The following is a 22,840-nucleotide window of genomic DNA, read 5'->3' on the forward strand; positions in this document are numbered from 1 at the left end:
TTTTTGCATTTTTAATCCTCTCAGCTTTGAATATTTTGGCTAGAGACTCAGTTACTACTCACTTTGTGGTTTTGGGGGGAATATAAATAGACATTTGTTAGCTTTGCAATTAAAAAAGACAACCCATATGGTACGTCATCTTTTTATAATCAGTGATCCCATGTGGGGAAAACTATTCACACTACTTGCATGTAAAAAATAATTTAACCTTTAGTATTAAAATGTGTGGCAAAACCTAGAAAACATCAGTCAAATGCAAGCTATTTTCAATAAAAAGTAAGTTACATGGTAGGTGGTAGATGGTTTGCTTTTGTGTATTTAAATGTGTCCCTTCACTTAATATTAAATGTTTATGTGCGGTTGTTTAGCTGGAGAAGACCTGTAGGTAGTTCACGTTCTAGCTCACTGGAGGCTACAACATAACAATAGGGTTTTGCTAGACTTCTGTCTCTTCTAATTGTCATTGATATATTTCGCTAGAGCCAGTGCCTCAGTTCTTAACTGGTGTACTTAGGCACACAAAACTGCACTGCTGTTGCTTCTCGCCTCCCCCTACAGTAGAATGAAGTTTTCTTGATGGTTTGAGATGGCTCAAAAATTTTTTTTTTTTTCTTTCCTCCTTAGGCTCCCTTTTCTTTCTTTCCCAGCTAGCGTCATCTGTATTCATATGCTTACTGTGTTCTCTTCATGTTTATTGTGAGCTATTGTGGCTCAGATTGTTACTTGACAGTAGTTTGCCTTTACTCCTTCATCTCTTATTTGTCCTAAATCTACCTTATTTAATGAAGTCCCATATGCTATCTTATATGAATTCCTATTTGTTGTCTGTACCAGAGATAGCAAACTACAACCTGTGCGGGGTGAAGTCCAGCCCACAGCCTGTTTTTGCAGTCTGTGAGTTAAAAATTGTTTTTACATAATTTTAAAGGATTGCTGAAAAATATACACACAGAGACTATTTGAACAAAAAGCCCCAAATATTTATTCTCTGGCCCTTTACAGAAAAAGTTTGCCAACCCCTGACTACTGCTGGATCCCTGATGCCCTTTACTTTCAGAAAGTGAACTTGTTTTCTATTTGTCCTGGTTTTAGTGGAGAAGGTAGCAGAGTTCAGTCCTACCTGGAGTGTCTCATCTGCTAATTCCAGCTATAATGGTCAACTCTTGGAAAAACTTATCCACCCCAAGTATATCCCTAGCAATATCATGACGAACACAAATCTTTACTGAAAGTCCAGGATTATTAGCATATGCTGTGTTTAGTTTGGATAAGAAATAGCACCTTCTAGGAAACAGGACCCTATTACTATTAGCTCTCAATCTGTATAACGCCCAAGAATTGTTAGATTACAGGACTAAATAACGTCGCCACTGATACTTAAAGGATACTGGGATCTTTCTTGATAGGTAAGATTGCGTGGACAGACAATATAGTAGTTTAAATTTTTGTTTCCTTCCTGACTTTCTGTAGACTATGGCTCTAGTCTTTAAACAAACAAAACGTCCTGATAATCTTAAACTCTCATCTTTAATAGAGATCTGACAGCTTATCCAAGAGAAAATAGGACATTTCTGGACATTATATACCCAAATAAATCATAGGCATGGTGTTAAGAGGCCCTTCAAGCTGGCTACAGCACTTTTTTCTCTCTTCTTTGCTATATGCTCACTATTTCTTTAATATGTCTACAGAGAATTTCCCAGGTTCTCATCTTATCCAGGGAAAGTGAGTGGCCCTTTCCCATTTTCATAGTAGCCAACCTGTCTTCAAAGATACACTCACCCCTGCCTACTCTCTCACTTCCCAATTATTCTAAATTTATACTGCGGCATGAGGTCATACTGTAAGGCTGGAGTCTTGCCTCTGCCCCTCAGTGCCTACATGGCCTTGGGCAAGATGGAAATAGTAGCTACTGTGGTTCACAGGTCTGGTACAGTCTGCTTTGTATTAAGTGTTCCAGTACTTAGAGGGCACTTGATGGCAGCACTTAACCTGTATTTAGCAGCACTGCTATATGAACTCTTGTATCAAGAACATAAGATCCTTGTAAAATGCATAGGGCATAATGAAAACAATAGCTATTTTAATGCATAGGAGGGGGAAACTGGTGATAACCTTGTTTTGGAAAGTGGTTACCGATGATGAATGATGAAGGCTCTCTCTAAGTACTGGCATAACTTAGGAGAGGGAAGGAAATCTTTGCTGATTAACCTCAGGGCTCAATTAGGAAAAGCCCTTTATATCTCTAGGAAGGAGAAGAGGAGGAAGGTGTTTCACAGGTTTGGGTGATTGCTGGCTAAGACTGAAGAATGTTTGTCACTTTCCTCTCTATACACAGAAAATGCATACCTGGTACCTGCAGTGTGATGCTGTTGGTGACGAAGATTCCTCTCTGACAGTTCTTTGGCTTCTCAGCTTTTCATTGACTATATCACTTGTGATTGAAAAGTAAACCAAACTTCATTTGAATGTTAGCTTATTACTTTCCCTCACATTATCATAGACTAAGGATGTGCCCCCTCAAACAAATTCTGATAATTCTTACATTGTAGAAGCAAGTTACCTCTTTTGAAGTGCTGTTGCATTTTATTTGCTCGCCTTTATAAGTCTACTTTAAGACACAAAGTAGGTTTTGCTTTACAATTTTTATATTTTTCCAAAGATTGACAAGGGCATCCCTTTAAGTTACAGATCTCTGAGTGGCATAATAGCTGTGATTTGTTTGTTCTACAACTGTTGGAATTAAGCAAGATCTATATTGTAATTTGGTGGGCTGCTAGGATTTCAGCCCTCTAACATGATGTCATGGTTCTGCTGAGCTTAGCCTGGAACTAGCTCAAGAGGGAGGAGAGTAGCAGTGAGTCACTATGGCACGTGACTCAGGGCAGGCAGATGCTCCAAACCACATGATCTCTTAATTTACCTCAAAACTGGCTAATCCTCTGGTCTGTTTTCTGATCCAAGGTAAATTAAGAAGAAATTAGATAGGTTGCCCAGGCTCTTAATAGGGCATTTTGAACAGGGATAGGAAGTGGCTTCCACCAGGAAAGAGAGAGCAGCAGACCTCTTGCTCTGAGCATTATTTACCTTATCCACAGCCATCAGAATCCAGTTACCTTTTGAAGCTTAACTTTTGCTTGCCACCACTTCCATTTGAAGATCTTTCTGATTTTCTTTTTCTAAAGCTCAGTATACATTCAGGTGGGAAGGAATCAAACAAATAAACGTTCTCCCTACAAAGTTGCTTGAGCTTTAAAAAGATGATAATCTGTATCTGGATTTGTGTGAAAACTGATTTCCAGCTTGGGAAGCAGTAGAGAACAAGGGAGAAGATTGCAAGTAAAAGGAAAGCATATGAATGGTTGAATTCCCTAAAGTGTAGCTCCTGACTTCTTTGTAGGAAATGTAAGACATGGTGGCCCTCTTGGCACCTTTTTGTGTAGTTAAGGAGGCAAGGCATAACGCTGCTGGGAGGGGATGAATAACTCTAATAAAAATGCTCCTGAACAGAACAAGATTAATGAGCAGATGGGGGCTACAGGGCTGGAAGGGTCTAGGAAAGGTTCCATGAGAAGAAACTAATGTGGTTTCAAAAGTCAAGTTGATTTGGTTGGGGGTGGAGGGATGCCCAAGGTGAGGGGGAAAGCAGTGCCCAGTCTGGAACTAGCAGCAGGAGCTTGGGTGTCAGTAGGTCTGCTTGGGACTATAGGCTGGCAAGAGACATTAGAGCCAGATTGGTTACAAAATTTTTGTGACACTCTAGGAAGAGTATTCATCAGACCCATGTTAGGCAGTGCAGTTTTTGAGTATTTGAACTAAAATTTTTTTTAATATTGAACTAAAGTATTCTGAAAATGGGGGGTTTTACAGCTAGAGTCCGGATAACTTTTTCTTGTTACTGTTATTTAAAATGACTACCTTGAAAAAGCAGAATGAGTAAGACAACTGGATGTGCATATTAAGACAAAGAATGGTGTTAGAAGTAGTTTAGAACATGTCCCTTGCCCCAAGATTGAGCCATTTGGATACCTAAGCAAGGTAGACTGAATGTCCATCCTGTTGAGCCGTCAGTGGAACCGAGCATTGTTGGTGGCATAAAGATGTTGGTGAAGGTGCCCTTGTTTGACAGATTTCCAATGTGGAACACTGTTTGAGTGATAGTCTCTTAACTTGTGGATGACATACTTGCTGCCTTGCAGTATTGTGCACTGTTGGCTACATCTGGTCTTTGTGCCAATACCAAGAGGCATTTTGTGGGAGGAATATAGTTGCTCACAACAACATCTGCTTCCACATCTCTAGTTCTCATTACCTTCCGACACTACTCAACTTAAAATTTTCAGCAAGTATTTACTGAGCACCTAACCTGCTATATGCCAACCTCTTCTTGCACACTCAGGATCGGCCTACTTCATAAAAGTGCTCACTTTCAGTACTTCTCACCTGTATGGTACAGGTTCATATTTGTCCTTTCTGTGCTGAATGTGCCATTTCACAGTCTTTGACTCTTATCTGCTTTAGATGTTTTGCAGATATTTCTGTCCCAGGACGCTTATAATAAGGAGGGGTGAGAATACAGAGGGCTACACTCAGAAAACTATATTGAAAGGAGTTTCCAGAGTGGCTTTTTGTGTGTGTGTGTGACTTAATTCCTCCTCTTCCATATCCCCCCAACACTGACTGCACATGCCTGAAAATACAAGACTTCAGATAAAGGAATGAGAGAACACCTGGAATGACAGAGGAAGACCTGGTCCAGAGCCCCTGGTGAATGTGAAAGAAATGTCAGCCTGAACTAGTAACTATCTCCCATATAATTCATAGCAGCTAAAATATACCTTTCTTTGTATTGCTAGTGACCTAACTCATGAGGACTGCTAGAGATAGGATAGTTCCTACCCCTGGGCAGAATTTGCCCTTTCCAGTTAACTCTATGCCCAGTCCCATGCTGTCCTTAACAACTTTAAAATCTCTCCTGACCTGAACTAGGCTTTTATTCTAGGGAACTGACTTAGGGAACATCCCCATCAGTCTTCACTGTTTTAAAACTCCCTGCTGGGGGCCGGCCTGGTGGCACAGTGGTTCACATGTTCTGCTTCAGCGGCCCAGAGTTCACCGGTTTGGATCCTGGGTGTGGACCTATGCACTGCTTGTCAAGCCATGCTGTGGCAGGCGTTCCACATATAAAATAGAGGAAGATGGGCACAGATGTTAGCTCAGGGCTAATCTTCCACCAAAAAAACCCAAAAAACTCCCTGCTGTGTGACTACATGAAGTTAGGGCTCCTCTCTGACCCCCACTGCCCACTGTGGACAGATAGACCAGTGGAAGTCTTAGCTGCTCCAGACTAGTAGAAAGCCCAGGAGCCTAAGGTAAAAAGAGGCCCGTGGTGATTTGAGATCTGAAACAGGTGGTGATTGGAATAGTTGGGATTGGGGAAGTTGACACAATCTGGGAACCAGGGTCTGCTTGGATGGCCAGCTCTGTTTCAAAGGACCCTTGGTGAACTCTTAAGGCTCTGAAGAGATCTGAAAAACAGTCATGCTAGGGCAGCCTTTCTAACCTCAAAGAAAAGCCAGTTTAGCCTTTTTTTTTTTTTTGAGGAAGATTAGCCCTGAGCTAACTACTGCCAGTCCTCCTCCTCTTTTTGCTGAGGAAGCCTGGCCCTGAGCTAAGATCTGTGCCCATCTTCCTCTACTTTGTACGTGGGACGCCTACCATAGCATGGCGTGCCAAGCGGTGCCATGTCCACACCCAGGATCTGAACCGGCGAACCCTGGGCCGCCGAGAAGCAGAATGTGCACACTTAACTGCTGCGCCACCGGGCTGGCCCCCAATTTAGCTTTTTTATGTAATGAATTAGTTTTGGGTCTCAAATCTTCTACTTTGATACATAGGCCTGGAAAGTCCTTGTTACCGTTGACCCTTCTGCACTTTTTTCTGCTTCTCTGCACTTGTGGCCTTCATAGCCAGGCTTCTTGTACACTGAATAGAGCTGGGCAGCAGTGCTTTTGAGCCATTCAAAAGATATTTACAGCTCAGAAGAGTCTAGCTGTGGGCTTCCTGTAAAAGGGGGGAAACACCTTCAAATTGGGAGACTTGGGAAGGCCCTGCTAGCGTGCTGTGCTGAGCCCTCACCAGTATCCTCTGAGCACAGGAGGGCAGGGGGAACAGCTGCAACAAAGGGTCAAGGTCTATATTTCAAGCACATCTGCCAGTTGTCTAAGAATGTGTAAGGGAGGTTGGGGTATCTTGTCTCAGAAAACAGGGCTGGTTCTTGGCTGCACTGAGGTAGTACTGGTGTGGTATTTGAAGTTGAATTTGGGGCTGCACCCCTAAGTCACCCTGTGGCCTCACAGGAATGTGCTGGTATAATCTGGGAGGATTTGAGTTTCTTCTTTGAAGTCATTTTTTTTTCAAAAGGCTGGTTTGATTTTAACAAAGTTGCCAAAGCCCCCCCTCTGCCCTCACATACACAAAGAGTACATTGTTCATGTACCCAGTGTACTCTAAATAAGACACCAAATCAGATGCAGCAACCCAGTCTTGCATAAGCCTTGGTTAGAATGTAGTTTTTTGAAACAACTAGGCCAGCAGCCAGAGAAGGATTCTTTCTTTAAAATGGGACAGATGTCCAGAGAATAGCTGTTCTCCTCTAGCACCCTTCCAGAAAAAAGCAAGTCTAGGATTACAGCTTCCAGTGGCCTACTTTAAATAGACACTACTCTGGAAGATGACTTTATTTATAAATATTTTTAAACATAAAATCCAAAAAATATAACTCAGTGAAGTGAAAATTACAATGCATGATGGTGGCCCAGTGGCTGGCTGTTGAGATACACTTCTCGCCCGACGTTTGTATCTAATGGTTGATTCACCTATTGAGGTGGCTTTATGACACCTTTTACATTCATGATGGCTTTCAGGAAGTTAACAGTATATTTTAACATGATGGAAACTGCTATGTAAAAAGGAGGTTGCAGATTTATCAAACTTCAGAGATTTTGTATAAAAATATGAAGACACTTTAAGCACCTTAAAAGACAGACAGTCTTTGGGAGGGAAGGGTGGTATTCAAATACCTTCTTGTGGGTTTTATGATGATACCAGGTTATAAAAGACCCTTGTTTGCTCTTGTTTTCCTCAAAACAGGATATGTACTTGTGGGTGTTTTCTCTCTCTGCCCTCAGAGGAAAATGGAGCCTGGTGGTCATGTGCACCTGTTCCTGGTTGGATTGTTCTAGGGTCTGTGGGTGGCAGTTTCCAACCCATTCTCATATGAGTACTAGGGGGCAGACTGGCCAGCACCTGCACCAGTTGTGAGGTCAGGATTGAGGGGTTAAGGGCAAGGCTTGGAATGGGAGTTTATACCCAGCATGAGCCCAGCTCTCAGGGTTGGGGCAGGGCTCAAGCCCCTTAAGGGGAGATAACAAGAATAATCTCTGGCTTCTATAGGTTGAAAATCTTGAGAACATGTGTACCATAATAGAGAATAAACCCCAAGTTTCATGGCTTTGGAGAAGAAAAGGAAAGGGTGTCATGCTGTTACTAAAACAGCTTATTCCTCAGGGTGAAGCTTTTGAAAAAGAAACCCAGTAAAAAGTATCTTTATTCTCATGTTAAAAAAGTTTCTATGATGATGCATTAACAATACAAAAATATTTTGAACACTACAATGGTCCTTTTTTCTCTCTTGACTTCCTGCAACACTATACTAGAATATGTGATCTTTGGATTCTGAGAAACCAGTGGCTGAAGTAGCAACTTAAAGGCTTTTGTTGAGGGGTGTGTGTGGGTACAGGGACGGCCCTTTTTCTTTGGATTCAGGCTATGTACAGTGAGGAGGAGGCAAAAAACAAAGTTAAATTAAAAAAAGATTTGTTTTTTAAGGCTCAGGATTGAAGCTTGGCTCAGAAATGGGTTAAAGTAGGCTGTGGTGGAAACTCACTCTTCACCACTAGAGGTTTTCTGGGCTCCTTGCTTTGGTTGTAATGGTCCTCCTTCCTGCAGCCCCATAGGGAAACTGAGTTGGCCTGGTTTCATGCTGGAAGATAGGCACTGGCTGTCATGAGGTTTGGTTTGCCCTCTCTTACAACTGCCCAAGAGCTGGCTAGACTGACGTGAGTAAGCTGGAAGTGGAGCTGTGACAAAGGCTCTCAGAATGGGCAAGGATATACACTGGATTTTGGGCCATGACTTTGAACTGTTGACCGCAGCCACTAGTGACTGGCCTGGGACTTTGGTATCAAGGCTTCTTAGGTGGTTGAATTTCTCAGGAAACATTTCCAAGTAATTTGAACTAAAGCCAGATACCCCACCACCACCCACACTTGCCTGATCAGGTAGTGTCAGGTTATTCATGTTGCCTAGGGTGATAGGCCTAAACTTAATCTACTCCATTCCCGCCTCTTCTTGCAAGCTGAGAATGTGGCAAGAGGCTTTCTCTTGTCCAGCTTATGAATAGCAGCTGGTTTTCTGTAAACAGGGCTTCTCCAGGCCCTTAAGAGAGAAGCACTGTCATCTTGAGTTTTGTGGTTGTGACCATGCTCGCATGTTGTTTGATAAACCAGCTCATTCTTGGTCCATGAAGTGTCTGGTGTGGGGAGGGCACGGCAGTGGTGGGGAAGCAGAGTAGGGAAAGCAGGTGGGCTCAGTCCAGCCCATCTCTGCCCTAAAACGGAAAAGCAAGAGAGGCAGGGGCATGTGGCTAGCAAGACAGATGGTGAAAAGAATGGACACAGCTGCCAGGGGCACAAAAGGTGCCCTTAATCAGATGGCGCAACACAGATCTCATTCCCACCACTCAGAGCAGTTTGAATTGATGGCCCCAGGTTCAGGCAGAAGTTGTGCAGCCTCTGAAATCTCCAGGGCCTGGACCCTCAGAAGAAGTTAGCAGGGCCCCTGATCGGTTTCCTCTCGCTTTGGGGCTCTGTCGCCTCCTTTCAGAGGGTGGGTCCCTGGAGGAGCTCGGGTGTCCTGTGCATGCTAGGCTGCCTGTCTCTGAGATTCCTGTTGTTGTACCTGTGTACTCTGCGGGGTGCTGTGGGGGGCCTGTGGGGGCCCAGGGAGTTGGGAGGCTGAGAGTGGCTGAGAGACCTGGTGATGTAGGTGCTGGCTCTGCGGGACTAGCAAGCAGTTCTGTGGGGAAGCCGGGCAGCAGGAGGTATGAGGGCGAGTCCTGGGGGGCTGGGGACTCGGGGCAGCCTAGAGCACTGTCATCGGAAGGAACGGGGCTGGGGCAGCGGCCTTCTCCGGGTAAGTACCGAATGCATTTCTTTTTCCTCCTAGGAATAGTGAAGAGAGTTATCTGTAAATAGAGGGTGAATTCATAGTCATACACCACAACCAAAAAATACCGTCCTTGCACAGGCCTAGTTGCCCTTCTTGTCCCCTCTCCCCATGACTTGCATTATTTGGCCATACCTTCAGACCTGAATTTCAGCACTGCAACTCTGCAGGGCCTGGCCCAGACCTGGACCAGGTGCAGTTCCCAGCACAGCCACAAGGTGGCACAGAGACCTTTTGTAGCTAGGTCTGTGGGCTGCCTCCTGTTTTCCAGGGGAGCCATCTCCTAATCTGGGCCTTTGAGCCTCTGCTTCGTGTTAGTGGGGCTCACCTATTCCTACCATCTTAGAGTTCTCTGAACCACAATTTGTCTCTGAGGAGTGTAGAATGGATGGAAGAGGACCTCCTCCGAGGACAGGGTTGCCTCCCATCATGTGTATATACACATACATACTCCCTGAATTCCTCTTTGCCCTTGGACTGGGAGCATGGTAGGCATTCTGAGGGGCTGGAAGAGTATTCGTTAGAGTCAGTGAACTTAAACTGGAGTAGCCTCAGCCTTAGCCCTACCAGGTCTGGCCTGAACTAAGCTAGGCAACTTTAGCTACTTGGTAGGTATACCACCTTTTTTTCACATACACAGGTATTTCTCTGTTGTATGGTAAAACACACAGGTTTAGTGCCACAGGGCCTTATGATAGCCCAGGAGTATTCCTGCTCCTCTCTCCCTACCTCTTCAGCCCTGGAGTCTCAGTAGGCAGAAGATAATGAGTCACATGGCCACCTGGCATCCACATTATTCAGGTTGATCTCTAATCACCTTGTTTTTCTTAGATTTAAGGGTTCAGGATGAAATAGGCAGGGATCCCAACTTGAAGAGGTGAGTGGGAGCTGGTGGGCCATGATCACGTTTAGGCCTTGGAACAGGGGTTCAGGCCACCTGAATGGTGTGTGTGAGATTTGTCTGCTGAGGACCTGTTAGCCCTAAATAGCACCCAACCATCATTACCAGAAGACCCTAGGCACCAGAACTATCTTCTTGAGACTGCCTTTCCCTTCCCTTCTAAAACATTCTGTCTTTCCCCTTCCTTCCACCTAGACCCAACTGATCTTCCCCAAAAGCTGTGTTCAGTGTTCACTCCCATTTTTAGGAGGCATGGCCTCCCCAATCTGTGGGTATGCCTGGGGGCTGAGGGGCCAAAGGAGGGCTGCAGGCCCAGCAGAACTTGTACAGGGAAGTCAGGGAAGCAGCTTGAAGCAGAGAGGATAGTGGTGGGGACAAACCCACCTGCACGGACCACACCAATCCGTCTGCTGGTTGAGGCCAAAGCGAGCACGGCATTTCTTAGGCGAGCCAGGGTCTACTCACAGCCATGCCAGAGGAGCAGAGCAGGGCAGAGGGTGAGCAGGCAGGCAGCAGGGCAGAGCAGGGCCCAGAAAGAAGAGGTAACATCAGTGTTAGCCAGTCACAGATACCCCGCAGCCCCCACAGGCAGAGTGAGCCTCTCCGTGGCACAGCCAGCCCCCGTGGGAGCCCTAGGGCCCAGAGCCAAGGTATCCGGAAAGGTGGGCACCCAGCTGGGCAGGAGAGGCAGTGGGAAGAATGGTGGGGTTGGGAAGGGAGGGGACCCTATCAGGCTGCTCTTCTCTGTGGCTTATGGGGCCGCTTGCAGCATGAGAACTGCAGGAGAGGAGCCCAGGGAGGCCCATGGGGATCCAGTGTCTTCTGCCTTAGGGCTACCCAACCCCCTGCCCATTTTATCCAGTTTTTAAAAATTATTGCCAGTGCCCAATCTGCCTGACCCATATCTTCTCATGCTGTAGTTTAAGCCTGTTCTACACATTTTTCCAGATGGAAGATAAAGGCCATTCTTCAACCTCAGAAAAAATGGCTGAGGACTCTGCCTTGCCCTAGTCCTAGCCTCTAGCTTCTCTGTGTGGTGGCAGCACACCTGAGAAAGTGCTTCATGGATGTGAAGTCTGAATTACCAGAGTTGGAGCAGGAATTCACCCACAGGAAGGAGACCTGTGGCAGGGTGTGGGCTCTCTGGATTCTTATGCAGAGCACTTTGCACTGAAAAACGGTTGGGGTGGTGGGGCAGTGACAGAGAAATTGCCGGGCATTAGCCATCAGGCTGTGAGACTACTGGGCCTAGGCATGGAGCCTGGCTCAGCCTTCAACTGGACAGCCTGCTGCCCACCTCAGCAGAACTAACCAGGATGCGGTGTTTGAGTTTAGTATTAAATCATATGCTCAGTTCCTCACTAGTTTCTCTGGCAAAGGCTAGCTATGAGCAGGGCTAGCAAAGGTGGCGGGGGTGCTGTGGGTCAACATACCACTGCTACATGAATTGGCTTCTGCTGGTCTTCCCTGGGACCTAGTATAGCTGTTCCTCACATGGGGGTTTGACTTGTGAGATGCAGGCCTTGTTTCTAGAGGGCCCAGGCCCTCAAGGTTTGTGGCTGAGTACTCTGCCCCTCCTCCCTCTTGGTCAGAGCAGGGCTGCTTGTCAAGTGGAGGCCTGGAAAGGAGTCTCCATCACTGCTGAGGGAAGGCCTCACCTGTGTTGGATTCTTGGTGCTTTTCCCTTGACCGCCTCTTCTTCTTCCCCTGCGGGGAACAAAAGGAGGGATGATCAGATCTGGGAGGCAGATGCCATAAACCTAGTAAGCGAGTGGCTAGGACACCTGCAGGCTTATCCCTAGCTTGGCTGCCACTGGGATTCCAAGCACGCAGTCCCCCACTACCTGGGGGCCTGGTGTTTCTTGATTGCAATTCTTGCTAGGTTACCATGGGGCAGTTAGGGGCTCCTCTCCTCCCTTTGCCATGCTGGTCTCCATTTTGAATGGAGATGGTGACTTCCAGGCCCCTTTCTCCCCTTCTGCTCATGTGGCCCAAATACTGGGTAACAGCCCTGAGTAGGGTTAGAAAACTGGACGTTGGCCTACTTTTAGGAGCAGCTCCCCTTGCTTGGCTCTCTTCTCCCAGCCATGGGAGGCCTTGGACTCTCCACTCCACCACCTTCGCTCCTTAACTGTGCCTTCAGAACAGTAGTCCTGCCTTCCCTGCTGAAACTGTGGCCTGGGGCATGACATCTTGAAGGTTCCCCTACTGGCCCCTACTGTATGTTGTTGGTCACTTACGTAGTTGTCCCGCGCTGACCAGCCTGGGTAAAGCTGCATGTGCAGCTGCCTCTCCTTGCGGGCCAGCTCATAATACTTGGCCTGCTCTTCCCGCGACAGCGCGTGCCACTGCAACGGGGAAGTGGGGGGCAGGTGTGGTGCATCAGGGAGTCAACAGGCTGCACCAGGGTCAAGATGGTCAGGAGCTGCCCCTGCCAGCCCACCTGCCCGTGGCCTTACCCTGCGGCCCAGAATCTGGTTGATAGCAGCGCTCTCCTTGAGTGTGCACTCTGCAATGACCTTGGCTCTCATCTCCTTCATGTACAGCATGAAGGCATTGAGTGGCTTCTTGATGGTTGGCTTCTTAGCCTCCTTCTCTGCCTTGGATTCGGCCTGTGTCTTCCTGAGAAACACATGTTCAGGTCACTCGGGAGCCCCCACAGTGTCCACCTAATGCTACCACCCTCCTCTAGTGTATGTGTAAGTGCATGGATACTAGGGTTTTGTAAATGGAATCCTTTTTTCTGAGCTGCCCCAAAATGGATGAGCAGAGCTAAGTAACTTCATTACAGAAATACTGCAGCTAAGTAAGAAAAGTACGTGTGAAGATTTCTCTGCCCTTCCCTTGCCTCGAACTAAATCCTTGTTCCCCACCTTACCCACTCCCTCTTGCTTCTGAGAATCAAAAAACAGTGGTCATTGGCAAGAGCCATGGACAACCTGACCAGAGGCCGCCTCTGGCAGTCCCTGGAGCTTCTAGGCAGCAGGCTTTGGGCCTGGTGGGAGGAATCCCAGCTGATGAATGAAGAGGAACCTGAGATCTGCACACCTATTCCCCGCCCTCCTCCCCACTGTGTGCCTTTTCACTCACAGGGTTCGGTCATAGGGCTGCAGCTCCTGCTTCCCTGAGGGGGGCACAATGGCTGGGTGGGGAATGGCTGCGGGGTGACCAGGTACGCCGGAGCCTAGCATCAGGGATGGGTGGGTGAACCTAGAAGCAGGAGGGGAGTTAACACTGAGCCAAGGTAGGTACAGGCCAGATGTTTGGACACAAGGAGGCCCCTCCACAGTACACGAAGACAGGTGAACAGATACCCCACCCCCATTAACCTGCACACAAGTACACAGAGATACGTACAAATACCTGCTCCCAACACGTTACACAGACACATTGTGAAATCTACACATACGTCATTCAGGTGGTTACTAAGTCCTAAATACCTTTTGAATCTGTCTCCTCACCTCTTGCCCTAACCAGTTCAGCTTCATGAGCCTGTGGCTGCCCTGGGGGCTTCCTCACTCTTCTGCTTGACCCCTCCAGGACTCCCTCCACACAACAGCCAGAGTGACCTTTTAAAAACACCTGAGTACTCCTGCTGAAATTCCTCCATTGACCACAGAATAAAACCCAGCCTCCTCCCTGGGGCCTGCACAGCCTTGCATTACCATCCGTGCTGACATTTCTAGCCCCATCTCTTCCCCTCTGTTTCCCATCACTCCCACCCCCAGCCATCCCCAACTACTGCTGTTCCCTTTGTCCCCCTCGCTCAGAAAATGTTACCCTTTTCACGAAGCTCTTCCTGACCCATCAAACCTGGCTGGGGTCTCCCTGGAGATTCCCCATCACCCAGATAGCTTATTCAACTGCTGGTGCTGTGTCACTACCTCCTGTCCTGGGCTGTGAGCTCTGGTACAGCTGGAAATGTCAGCTGAATTCTTTGTTCCATACTTGGCATGGGTGTGTCACTGAGAGAGTGACCTAAGTGAAGGGATACACATACACACACACCTCCCACTTCACTTTCTTGCTGTTCTCTAAATACCATTCTGCCCCTTGCTGCTTGCAAGGTGTGGTGTCCCTGAGCAGGCAGCCCCTAAGGGCCAGAGGTTGGAGACACATGTAAAAGGTGCTCCCTCAGCAGGGATGCAAAAGAGAGGTGAGTGCACATACATCTGCACACAGGCTGACTCACATACGCACAGAGGCAGGAGCACAAGCACATGTGTGCACGCACTGGCTGCTCTGTGGTGCTCTGCTGCACAGTATGGACTGGGTATAGGCCTCTTGCACTCCCGCTGGCTTTATTCTCAGGCACAGGGCAGCAGGGGGCTGCAGAATGACAGACAAACGGATGGACAAGCAACTAGCACAGGGCAAGCAATGGCCTGGGCATGGCCTCGTGGGCACTGAAGCCTGGGCAACAGGAAGCAGGAGCCCGGCTGCAGGATAGGGGACTCACCTGGGGTAGGGGGTGCCAGGGGCTGCAGTGGGGGCAGGGAAGTGCTGTCTATATCCGCAGGAAGGGGACAGGGGGTAGAGAGGAGGGCTGGGCCTGTGGTTGGGAAAGACAGCTGTTAGCAGTGTGGCTACTGGCCAGATGTGGGGAAGGACTTCCCCACCTTTCTTGGGCCTGACCCATAGTGTGAAGACCACTCCACCTTTGGGTTTTAAGCATCTGCCACCAGAGGGCACTGTGCTGCACCAGTTTCCTTCTACAGGCTTGTACTGGTGCTTAAGGTGTAAATGGCAGCATTTTCCTGGGACCCAGCTTGGCAGGACCCCAGGTCCCCTCCAGCCTTGCCTCCTGCAATTTCCTTGTCAATACAGGGTTGATACCTACACTAGGGCCTTTGCATCCACTGTTGACACTGCCAGGATTGTTCTTCTACCCCACTTTGCCTGCTTCAACTCCTGATCATCCTTCAGGTCTTGCTTGGCTAAATGACGCTTTCTCCTGAAAGCCCTTGAGATCCCAAGCTGAATGAGGCACACTTCTGGGCTCCTACAGTTTCCAGTCAAAGTACTGCTAACATTGCCATGTAATTGGCCTCTTGCCTGGGTTGCGCACTAGGTGGACTGAGTTCTGAGAGGACAGGGACCTGAGGATCAGCCAACTTCAGCAGTGCTTCTCTGGTACCCAGAAGCCTGCCTGGCACACCTGAATCCTGTAGCTACTGGTGGGCGTAGTCCTGATTTGTATTCAGAGTGGAGCTTTGTTCAAGGAGAATCTGGAAATGCAGGAGTGATCTGAACATGGATAAAGGGCAAGTGGAAAGGGGCACGCAGGCCCCAAGCTGGGCCTCTGGCCTGCCCTGCCTTCCTGGGAAGCCAGGCTTTCCTGCTGTTTGGTGACTGCCCCAGCCCAAAGGCTAAAGACCTGCTCAGGTCAAACTGCAGTTGATGAGCAGAGAGCCAAGTAGCCTGCTGAGGCCCAGCTCCAGTTGAAGACAGGCCCTTTGACCCACATTGGGCCCAGTGACTTGAGATCCAGGCTGGCTTTTCTTGGCCCAGCCGTAATAGACTCTCCAAGCAGGCTGGCCAGGGGCTTGGGCTCAGATGGTCACCAGAGGGGCAAGGAGGGACCCTGCCCCTCAAGCAGCTCAGCCAAGAAAGGGACCAGCCAGCAGCAGGCATTAGGGCAAGTGGAAAGTATCCCCCTGCCCACCAGGAGGCTGAGAAGCAGAACAGCCTCTCCTGTGGCCAAATCACGCTGTCACCTCCTTGCTCAGGCCTACCTTTTCTTCCTCTCATACTCATATAGCCCTGAGCAGCCCAGGGTTCCCCCATTCAAGTCTCTTAGACACTGAGGCAGAGTTCAAGTGTGACAGGGCTGGGACCAGGAGCCAGGTCTCCTGAGGCTTCCCAAAGGGAGTATGTCAGGCTACCTGGGGAATGAATAGAGCTGCCGGCCAGCCCCTCGGTACCTATATAGAGCTGGCAGCAGGGTGCTCAGCACAGAAGGATGGAGGAGGAAAATGGAAGGTTAGGTATGGGTCCAACCAGCACAAGATACCCCTTTCCCATTGGGCCCACACTCACCAGCTCACAGTGTGGGGGAGCTGTCCCATGCTGCCTGAGGTCAGGGAGTAGAAGCCAGAGAGGTCAGGAGTCTGTAGAGGTCTGTGAACTCCTACAGTGGAGAGAGGCTGAGTAAGTAAGCCAGCCTGACCCGGAGGTCCACTTCAGCTAGTTACTGCCTTCTAGAGCCTCCAGTGGGGCTTCTAAGAACCTACTCCCCTTTGCTAGAGGACCAGACACACTGGTTTGTTCAGGACTATCCCAATGTGATAATAGCACCCCTTTACAGGCTAGGGAACCAAGGGCAGAGGGGTTGGGTGACTTGCCTAAGGGCACTGGCTGGGCCGTCGGCAAAGTTGAAGTCATTCAGGATTGGGAGGCCAAGCCTTGCCACGCCCTGGTCCACTGTTGGTCTGCAATTGGAGCCTTTCTGCTGGTGGCTCTGGCCTGGCTTTCTGAGCAGGAGGCAGGCCCCCTGGGCTGGGGGAACCTGGCCTCTGGGGAACCAGGACCTACCCCTCCCCCCAAGGTTGAGTCAGCAGGTTTCCCATAGCCCACAATGGCTGATTTCAGAATGACTTTGCCTGAGGCTGAAGTGAATCAGCCATCACAACCACCACTTTCCATTTTCTCACTGTGGGGAGGGAAAGGCTACAAATTTTATAGTTATCAACTTTACACAAATGCCTGCTTCCATAATGGCGGTGGGGGGGTGGTCACTCAGGATTTAGGCTCCTACTTCAACTGGAAGCCTTCAAATTTTGACCTGACACCACCTCCCCCAGCCCTCTGGCGCCCTCAATCCATCTTCCTGGCAGTTTCTTTGGGCCCTGAGTTTACACAGCCCCAGGTACTCCAGGTGTAAAAAGGGGCCAGCCACCCGGTCTCAGAAGCTGGGGACTTGGCCCCCAGTCTCTGCATCTTGTTAGGCCCCTCCCCATCCCAGGCTCATACCTTGCTTCTGGCTGATGTCGGCTGGTGCAGGTGTGGGGTGTGGGCTGCTGAAATGTTCATAGAGAGGAGAGAGTTGGGGGACACCGTGGGCGGGCTGACTGGCCTTGTTGTGCTGAAAAATGAGAAGGAGGATGGGTGAAAGTGGGGAGACCTGAGGGATGGAGGCACAGGGCTGGAGGCAAACATATAGGCAGAGCCTCATTTAGCTGTGTACACGCAGCCCAACTGTCAAAGGAAAGTGTGGTGGTCAAAACCACAGGCCTCATGGGAGGGGGCTAGCCCTCAATCAACCCTGTGTCCAGTGGCCCTGCCCTCCTGCCCACTACCCCCTAGACTTTGCCCAAGCAGTCTCATCTCCTAGAGAGCTTCTCAGTCTTTCTGTGCATTTTCTGAGGTACATCTCCCCTGTCCAGGAAATTCTTCCTTCCTCCTGGTCTCATAGATACCACAGTTTCTCTGAGGCAGTATGGCTTGTCTGGGGGGCTGCTCACAGCCTCTGGCCCCAGACATCAGGGCATGGTCTGAGGACCTGGTGTACCTCAGGACAGCCTGAAGCTTTCTTTCCTTCTCCTCCAGCCCCCAGACTGGGGGTCCTAAGTCTGACCCTTTGTCCCATCTCAAGCTTAACAGGATTTGCTGACACAGGGAAGCGCCCCCCCCTCAGCCCTCTAACTCAGGGGAGGTGGGGCCAGGTGGGGCCTGGCTCTCTCCAGGGCCAACTTACCCAGCCCCCACACTTCCTGTTTCCTCAACACCGCAGGACTCTTACTTTTCACACTAGTCACATGGATCTGTCATGAGATGACTCAGTCAGGCTGGGAAGGGGGCTCCCCATGCAACCAAGCCACAGGGAGTTGCTGCTCAGGGCCAAGGCCCAGCTCTGCATATCCTCAGTGTTCACCTGCTCAGACAACTGGAGACATCACCTACAACTGAGGCTCAGCTTCCACTCAGAAAAGTCCATCTGTGGGGATGCTACAGGTTGGGAGCACAGATGAGTGACTTCTGACACATGACAGAAGAAACAGAGGACATCTTTGGAGTAAGACAGTAATGAGAGGCTGTGGCCTGGGCTCCTTCTCACCCTGTGGGTGAAATTTCCCACTGGGTGAATTTAGTTAGACTCTTTAATATCTCTGCACTTCAGTTTCCTCTCCTGTGTAATGGATGGGGTTCGTGATCCCTTCATTGCCAGGTCTGGGGAAGGTTAGGGTAGCTCAAGGTGAGGAGGCCTGGCACAGTTCCCTTGGCACTGGCTGTGAGGGATCCAGGGTGAAGCCAGAAGGAAGGCCCAGTATGAGCCACATCATAGCCAAGGCGTGAGGCTCCCAGGTGGGCACAGGCTCCCACAGCTCCCAGCACCAGACAGCCCTGGCCACCATCTTCCCCCATTGCTGCCTCCAGAGGAGCTTGAGGCAGGTGCTCACACTGCCAACTGTCAGTCCCCTGCCGTCTGCCTTCCATGAGGAGCCTTACACTCCAGGGCTAATCAGCCTTCCTTTTGTCCTCAGGCAGACAGGGGTTGATGTCCCAGTAGTGGTAGCTCCTTTGCAGCTGCATGGATTTGGCACCACAGCCCCTTCCTCAGCCTGATGCCTCACCTCTAACCAGAGCCCACCACGACGACCACCACCCGCCGCCGCCCCGACCCTGCCCGGCCTCCTCGGGCGGGGCAGGAGAGCCTCCTCCTGTCAGCCCCAGGGAGGGCGCTCCACTGTGAGCTTGAGGAAGAGTCGGCTGAACACGTTCAGATCCTGGCTCTAATGTGTAGCCTTCAAGAACTTAACTACGATATCTGAGCATCCGTTTCCTTGTCAAATGGAGATGGAGATGATCATAGGGTTATTGTGAGGATAAAGCCAGACAATACCTAAGAGCTCAATTACTCAGGTGTCAGGTAATGAGGAAGGGACATGTAGGAAACCCCTCATTCACCTTGAAGAGCCTTCACAGGTGCAAAGGAAATGCTACTCACAGTGCTTCCCTAGCCCTCTGGTGCTGGACCTCACATGGGCCAGATGCTTGGCTCTGATTATGCCAAAGGGGGTTTGCCTGGAGATGGCAAGCATGACTGGAAGCCCACTAGTAGCATCACCTGGGCAGGGCGCTGATGGGGCCATGCTGTCCCCAGGCCTTGAACACTGTGACTTTCCTGTGCTGTTCTAAGCCAGGCTTCCTGAGTAAGCTGGGGGAGGCTCATGCCACTCTCAGGCTTTCTTTTATCCCCAGCACTTACTCTAGACACACCTGTGACAGGTTGAGGGGTGTGTGAGAATGGAAGTTGGAATGTAGGATCCTCAGGCCTGCAGGTGGCTGGCAAGAAAAAGAGGAATGAGCCAGGACAGCTGCTAGGTGTGTGGATCCATGTGAAATCCTTCATGTACTGAGTATGTGCTACATGCCAGGTACTGTGCCAAGCACTTTGCAAGCCCAGTCTCATTCCCACCAGGGTACCAACAGACTTCCATTTCTCCCATCTGTAAATCCTCCCCCAGCTACCACCTCATGTCTCCCTCTCCTTTCCTACAAACCTCATCAGAGCCATTCGCTGCCTCTAGTTCTCAGCTCTTGTTCTCTCTTCAACCTAGCCATTGTGTTGCCTCATCACTTCACCAGATGACTCTTGTCAAAGTCACCATTGACTTCCATGCTGCGGAACTCAGTGGTCAATTCAAAGTCTTCATTTTACCTAACCTCCCGGCAGCACTGGACACAACTGATTTCTCCCCCCGACTTGAAATAGTTTCTTCACTTGGCTTCTAGAATGCCACACTCGCTTGATTTTCCTCCAGCCTCACAGGCCACTCTTTCTCAGCCTTGTTTCTGGCTCCTCATTCTCCTCCTGACTTGACCTGAGATTGGTCCTCAGCTCTCTATCTACCTTCACTCCCAGGGTGCTCTCATTCAGTCTCACAGCTTTAAAGGTCTTCATCTGATGACTCCACAATTCTATCTCTAGCCCCCACTTCTCCTAGGAACTCCACCTCCAAATGCCTACTCATTAGTTCTACTCAGAGGTCTAAAATGCTACCCAAACTCAACATGTCCAATTCAGAACCTTTGACTTCCTGCCCCAAACACTCCTCCCCATCTTAATGGCAATCCATTCTTCTAGGTATTCACATCGAAACACCTTGGAGTCATCCTTGACTCTTCTTGTTCTCTCACATCCCACATCCAATTTGTCAGCAAATCATAATGGCTCTACTTTCAAAATATATCTAGAATCCAACCACTCCTTCCTTCCTCCCTGTCTCCACCCAGTCCAAGCCACAGTCACTTCTCACCTGGATGACTACAGCAGCCTCATGCCCCCTCAGCCAGTCCTGAGTCCAACAGCCACATGGATAACATCACTCTTCTGCCTAGAGCCTCCAATAGCCTTACCCAGGCCTACAAAACTGTACATGATCAGGCCCCTACTCTCTCTCTGACCTCACCATTACCTTCCTCTCTCCTCCTTGCTCACTATGCCCAGGACTTCCCATGGGTGCTTCAGCCTCTGGCCTCCTTCTCTAGTTATTCCAGTGATAATTTTTAAGTGTGCCATGATGCGAAGTAGGTTAGGAAGCCCAGCTCTAGGCTCACTGACCTTTTCACAAGGCCAGTTTGCCCCTTGTAAAATGAGGATGGAATATCAGCCCTGCCTACCTCGTTGGTCAGATATGAAAATCTTGCTTTATTCCAGAATTTTTGGGGGCAGAAGCCAAGGGCCTATGAAGTTGGGAAGCATCCTGGAAACCTCTGGGGCCTTTTTATCCTGATGCGTTGCCAGGATAGTGGTAGCTAGACAACATCAGCCCTCATGGCAGGCAGGGAGACCGAGCCTCAGGGCCCATTCCCTCAGGAACCTGGGGCCTTGGTGAAGGCATCCCACCATTCACTGCCTAAGGGCACAAATGCCTGGAGTGATGGCCCAGCAGGTAGAGGGACCCACAAGTCCCTCCAAACCAGGGGGCTTTCGAGTCTAAGCTTCTCTTTCAGAGAAGGCCCTGCCATCCAGCCCTGGCTCTGGCTCTTTGGCCCTCAGGTTTGTAAGCCTGGCTGGTGGAGTGGGCAGCTCCGACCCTGGGAAGTCTTAGGAACAGAGCCTGGGGTCCAAGGTGCCACTCTAGGAAGACAGTCCTGGAGTCCCACCCTGCCAGGGGTGGGGTGGGGTGGGTCTCTGCTTCAAGGCAGGAGGGAGAAGGTGGTTCCACAGCAGGTTCCTCAGCAAACCACCCTCCCTGGGGAGGGCTAGCTTTGGCCAGGAAGCCCTGGAGAGCCCTCTCGCCTGAGGGAGAGCTAGAGCTGACAATCCTTGGCCAGGCTGGTTAAGTCCCAGATTGCACCACAGCTCAGGCTAGGCCTGGGAAACCTCAGAATTCAGCTCAGCCTACAGCCTCTGGCCTGGTACGTATGTGCGTGACAAGGGTAGTTGGGGGGCAGGGGGTGGGGGTTGCCTGGTGGGCAGAGGGCTCATCTTGTCAGCCAGCCTTCCCTTGGAATGGGGAAAAGCTTCATTAAACAGGAGTCTGAAGCCAACCACAGAAGAGGTGCCAGGTGGGCAGGGGTGGGGCAGAGAACCTGTTGGCAGCTAGAGGCCCTCAGGTGGCCAGGGCTCCAGGGCAGGGCATTGAGGGCCTGGCCAGTCCTTCCCACGTTCATGCAGGCTGCCTCTGAGCCTCACTTCCCAGCCGCCCTCCATGTGTGGTATTGGTAGGCAGGGGGAACCGTCTGGCACAAGGCCCTGGTGCCCCATGCCCCCTCAGCTGGTGGAACGTCCCGCTCCAGAGCCTCAGCACAAGGCTGTCCCAGGGCCAGGCTGCCCAGACAACAGGGTGGGATCGCCTGGGGCCTGGTGTTTGTATGGGGAGCCTAGTGACTGGAGTTCCCCTCCTCTCCTCCCGCTGATGGTGACTGTACCCAGCCTCTAGTGAAGGGAGACAGGCCTGGGTTGATTGTCCCTACCAGGCCCTGAGCATCTCCATGGCACAACCTCATCTCTCTTACCTCTGAGGGCAGTGCCAAGCACAGAGCTGGGCACTCAGTAAGTGCTCACAGCATGGTGGAATGTATAAGTGAGGGATAGACTCAACAGCAGTCCACACTCCTTGATCAGGACCGCTGTTCTTTGCCTTTGCTGCAGCCCCCTCCCCCGTCCTCTCTCCAGACCACAGCACTCCAGGATGAGTCCAGGATTTTTGTGTGTGTGTGAGAGGAAGATTGGCCCTGAGCTAACATCTGTTGCCAATCTTCCTCTTTTCTGCTTGAAGAAGATTGTCGCTGAGCTAACATCTATGGCATCTTCTTCCATTTTATGTGGGATGCCACCACAGCTGGCTTGATGAGCAGTGCTGGGTCTGTGCCTGGGATCCAAACCTGCAAAGCCCAGGCCACCAAAGCAGAGTGCATGAACTTAACCGTGCCACCGAGCTGGCCCCAAGTCCAGGATTCTGAGACCTTTGGGCTGGGAGGCCATGCCTGCTATAGTTTAGGCAGAGGTGCTCCCTTCTGCTACTGCATTGCCCTGACTGCTCTTCCCCACGCCAAAGTCTGTTGGCCCAAAGGTCGTCCTCATCCTTCTGAGATGTTTTTGTTAGCCCACGGCTGGAAATCCTCACTCTGGTACCCCAGTGTGCCCTCCTCTTGTTGAGCAGACTGGAGCCAGGAAGGGGCCCAAGGGCAGGGCCAGGCAGA

At 50.1% G+C, this 22,840-nt stretch overlaps 1 protein-coding gene across 6 annotated transcripts in view; it reads right to left on the reverse strand.

Moving 5' to 3' along the window:
- Positions 1 to 6,683: 6,683 nt before the first annotated feature.
- Positions 6,684 to 22,840, reverse strand: part of TCF7 (transcription factor 7) — a 34,088-nt gene continuing 17,931 nt past the window's right edge. The window contains exons 4-12 of one of the 6 annotated variants that reach the window (XM_046667884.1): positions 17,162 to 17,273; positions 16,229 to 16,319; positions 14,649 to 14,741; positions 13,280 to 13,399; positions 12,649 to 12,811; positions 12,430 to 12,537; positions 11,848 to 11,896; positions 10,574 to 10,646; positions 9,244 to 9,307 (exon numbers count right to left, since the gene is read on the reverse strand). In XM_046667884.1, coding sequence (XP_046523840.1) covers positions 9,304 to 9,307; positions 10,574 to 10,646; positions 11,848 to 11,896; positions 12,430 to 12,537; positions 12,649 to 12,811; positions 13,280 to 13,399; positions 14,649 to 14,741; positions 16,229 to 16,319; positions 17,162 to 17,273 — 813 coding nt within the window. In that variant the 3' untranslated portion in view covers positions 9,244 to 9,303. Of the gene's footprint in view, positions 9,308 to 10,573; positions 10,647 to 11,847; positions 11,897 to 12,429; positions 12,538 to 12,648; positions 12,812 to 13,279; positions 13,400 to 14,648; positions 14,742 to 16,228; positions 16,320 to 17,161; positions 17,274 to 22,840 lie in introns of all 6 variants that reach the window. The other 5 variants (XM_046667883.1, XM_046667885.1, XM_046667888.1 and 2 more) reach the window with 5 other exon arrangements.

Source organism: Equus quagga, chromosome 7, assembly GCF_021613505.1.
Source record: "Equus quagga isolate Etosha38 chromosome 7, UCLA_HA_Equagga_1.0, whole genome shotgun sequence".
Taxonomy (NCBI): Eukaryota; Metazoa; Chordata; class Mammalia; order Perissodactyla; family Equidae; genus Equus; species Equus quagga.